The 4293-nt window shown below is 45.4% G+C and overlaps 1 protein-coding gene across 1 annotated transcript; it reads right to left on the bottom strand.

The window, feature by feature from the left end:
- Positions 1-1772: 1772 nt before the first annotated feature.
- Positions 1773-3659, bottom strand: LOC112505989. The gene has a single exon (XM_025110021.1). The coding sequence runs from the start codon at positions 3657-3659 to the stop codon at positions 1773-1775; it is 1887 nt and encodes a 628-aa protein (XP_024965789.1).
- Positions 3660-4293: the final 634 nt, after the last annotated feature.

The following is a 4293-nucleotide window of genomic DNA, read 5'->3' as shown; positions in this document are numbered from 1 at the left end:
ACTACCCAAATCGTATCGTGACCCCTTAAAGTCTTCGGCAGTTTGGTCACGAAATCCATAGTAATGTGCTCCCACTTCCACTCGGGGATTTGTAAGGATTGGAGGCTACCATAAGGTCATTGGTGTTCCGCTTTCACTTGCAAACAAGTCACACACCTCTCTACATAACGAGCCACATCTAGCTTCATGACAGGCCACCAATATGTCAATTTCAAATCCTGATACATCTTGGTGCTACCCGGATGAATTGAGTATTTAGACTTGTGTGCGTCCTCTAGCAGCAGTTCACGATTGCCTCCAACTTCAGGTACCCATATACGCCCTTGAAATAACTTCAAGCCACGTCCATCCTCTGTCAACAACAAGCGTTGTTTTACCATAACCTCGCTCTTGAGGTTCTCTTCTAGGAGTGCCTCGGATTGCGCCACTTTGATTTGATCAATTAGACTGCATACTAAATCGATCCTGGTAAGTACAGCGCTCATCCCTCTGCCGTTCTCCTTTTGACTCAGCGCATCCGCCACTACATTTGCCTTTCCAGGATGGTAACGTAATTCACAGTCGTAGTCTTTGAGCAGTTCAAGCCAACGCCGTTGTCTCATATTCAAATCCTTCTGGTCGAAAATGTACTTCAAGCTCTTGTGATCAGTGAAGAGTGTGCACTTGGTACCATAAAGGTAATGTCGCCAAAGTTTTAAGGCGAACACCACCGCCGCTAACTCCAAATCGTGGGTGGGGTAGTTTTTCTCATGAACTTTGAGTTGTCTTGATGCATAGGCAATCACCCTCCCCCTTTGCATCAAGACACAACCCAACCCCAGTTTTGAAGCGTCACTAAAGACTACGAAGTCTTCGGATCCTTCCGGCAAGGAGAGAACCGGGGCTTCACATAACTTCCTTTGGAGGGTTCTGAAGGCTTGCTCTTGTCTCTCTGACCAGATAAATTTCACATTCTTCTTAGTCAGCGCCGTTAAGGCGGAGGCAACTTTGGAAAAATCTTGAATAAATCTCCTGTAGTAACCCGCTAGACCCAAGAAACTACGGATTTCGGAAGGGCTCTTTGGCGGCTCCCAATTCATCATTGCCTCGATCTTGGACGGGTCCACTTTCACCCCGTCGCGAGTGACTATTTAACCCAAGAATTGAACCTCCTTTAGCCAAAAATCACACTTGGAGAATTTTGCATACAACTTCTCCCTTCTCAACATTTTGAGAACTGCCCGAAGGTGTTGTTCATGATCTGATTCATTCTTGGAATAAATGAGAATGTCATCGATGAACACTATTACCGTCTTGTCAAGGAATGGTCGGCACACTCGGTTCATCAAGTCCATGAATACCGCCGGCGCATTCGTCAGGCCGAAAGGCATGACTAAAAATTCGTAGTGTCCATAACGTGTTCTAAAAACTGTCTTTGCCACATCATCTTCTTTCACTCGCACCTGGTGATAACCTGAACGAAGATCGATTTTTGAGAAACAACTGGCCCCCTGGATTTGGTCGAAGAGGTCGTCAATCCTAGGGAGGGGATATTTGTTCTTCACGGTTGCCTTATTGAGTTCTCGGTAGTCAATACACATCCTCATGGTGCCGTCCTTCTTTTTCACAAATAAGACCGGAGCTCCCCAAGGTGACGAACTTGGTCTGACAAATCCTTTCTCAAGAAGGTCCTTCAGTTGGGACATCAGTTCTTGCATTTCCGAAGGAGCCAATCGGTAAAGGGCTCTTGCAAGCGGGACGGTTCCTGGGATAAGATCGATTCAAAACTCCACCTATCTAACTGGTGGTAACCCGGGTAAATCTTCTGGGAAGACATCAAGAAACTCGTTGACCACGTTCACCTCCTCAATCCTTTTTTTCTTTAGCTTGGCATCCATTACGTATGCTATGAATGAGGGATACCCCTTAGCTAAGCATTTGCGCGCCTTTGCCACCGATAGGAGTACTACGTCCCCCTTCTTCCTTTCTCCATAAACTAGCACCACGCCCCCGCTCGACAAAGGAATTCGAATTAATTTCTTAAAACATAAGATCTCTGCTTGATTCTTTGCTAGCCAGTCCATTCCAATGATGATGTCGAACCTGCCGATTGTCATGGGTATAAGGTCCACCCGAAATTCTTCTCCCTCGATTCCCAACACGCAATCCCTAACAACCTCGTGTACCAGAACCCTACTACCATTTGCTAGTTCGATAGTCAAGTCATCTTCTAGAGTACTAGGAGGCGTATGCAAGAGTTGGTAGAATGTTCTAGACACAAAAGAACATGAAGCACCGGAATCAAAAAGTACGTGAGCAGGTACAGAGTTAACAAGGAACGTACCCGACACTACATCCGTCGACGCTTTAGCTTCTTCTCTCGTCATCTGGAAGGCTCGACCGGTTGCTTTTGGGGCGCCCTCTCTTCTTCCTTGACTTCCCCCAGTTTTCAACTTTTGGCAATCACTCTTGAAATGGCCCGGTTCCCCGCAACCAAAACATATGGGTCCCTTAAGTGGACACTCGTTTCGTGTGTGGCCTGACTTCCCACACTTAAAGCATTTGGTGGGGGTAGGATTGGTACTACACGGGCCGTGATGTCTGCTGCAACACTTGGGACACCATTTTGCCTCATGTCTCGGGTAGGCCCCGCGATTGTTACTGTTGGAGTGGTTTGACCTTTTGGAGGGTGCAAGATGCCCTTCCCATCTCCTCTTCTCACCACCCGACGTTCTCTCTTCTCTTCCTTTAGCAAAGACAGACTCCATGACTTTTGCCTCTTCGATTGCTTCCCTAAGGGTGGAGGCTCTGGAGTTCCTGACCATTACCATCATGTCCGCAGGCAATCCCTTGAGGTAGGCTTTCATCCTTTCTTTCTCCATTGGGGCCACATGCCCTACCAAGTTCAACTTCTCCATAAAAAGTCGCGTGTAGTCCCCCACCGACAAATTCCCTTTCTTGAGGGTTCGGAATTCTTCTTCAATGCGGTCCATCTCTTGTTCATTGCAAAATTCTTCCAATACCTTTTTTTTTAAAGTAACCCAACTCATCTTGGCCAACTCCGTAGTCTCTAAAGTTGATATTACAATGTTCCACCAGGTAAGGGCTGCACCCCTTAGCATTTGAGAGCCAAATCTTGTCTTTTCTCCTTCATCACAGTCACAACCCCTGAAGGCCTGTTCGATCTCTCGAAGCCAGTTCATACATGCTACGGGATCATCTGACCCATCGAATTCCGACGGTTTGCAACTCAAAAATGTCTTGTAAGAACAAATTCTTCCCACCTGTCTTGCATCAATTGTCGCTAATTCTTGAGTTGGAATTCCATTTCCGGTACCTTCGGATCCCACAATGGTTACGTTCTCGGCGACTGCTTCATGCTTACGATTGTTGGCATCTCTATCCTCTAGCAGCTTCATAAAGAACTCTTGTTGTTGTGCCATAGCTCGGTTCATGGCGTTCATCATAGTGCCCATCATTCTTGATTCTGGGGTTTCTTCTTCCATAATGGGGTTAGTGGTGGCAAGGTCGACTTGAGGAACCTGCTCCACTCCACCGCCCCAAGTATCTTGCCTAGGATGAACCCTTGAAATAGTGATTCGTGGCGGTTGATCCGCAGTAGACTCGGTTACCGCATGACCTTCCGGAGAGGTATCCCGTCTACTCCGAGTATTCACCATTAAAGACTGTCAAGAAGAGGGTGAAAGATAGTTATGATAGGACGAACACGGAATCAACATAATACGTACCGATACGTTCATATATTCTTGTAACAACAGTAAGTTCAAGCACGCTTGTGTATTAACTTGCTGAAAATAGCATTAGCTAAGTGAAATTTTGAATAGGTTACACATAAGAATTCTTAACACCATCGTCACAATTTTATGAACGGGAAACTCCGATATCCCTAGCACCTTCCTATCCTCAAAACGATCTATCCATAACGCACAAAATTAACAACTACAATTTCAGTTTAAGTCTAGGCATCTTAATCCTATACCTAGTTCGCTTAAACTAGGGCTCTGATACCAACTTGTAACACCCTGAAATTCTAATTAACAAACCCGGCTAGGGAAGTCTGAATAGAATAACAAAAATTAAACAACCGAGATTTTCCATCAGATTAAATGATAAAGGAAAATAAAACAAACATCAAGGTGAGAGTTAAGCGTTTATACAAAAAGAGACGATGGCTAACAACCTACTAATCTAGAGATCCCTAGATTATGGACGGGTGTTCCCATCAACTCCAACAACGCAATATTTGATTTAAAATAACGCCCAAAGTCTCCAAGTACATTGTCTACAAAAAGG

Source organism: Cynara cardunculus (assembly GCF_001531365.2).
Source record: "Cynara cardunculus var. scolymus isolate 2C chromosome LG 2, CcrdV1, whole genome shotgun sequence".
Taxonomy (NCBI): Eukaryota; Viridiplantae; Streptophyta; class Magnoliopsida; order Asterales; family Asteraceae; genus Cynara; species Cynara cardunculus.
This window is presented reverse-complemented; position numbering and strand designations above follow the sequence as displayed.

Coding starts and splice junctions, on each gene's coding strand:
- LOC112505989 (XM_025110021.1), bottom strand. CDS start 3,659: ATGGTGAATACTCGGAGTAGACGGGATACCTCTCCGGAAGGTCATGCG.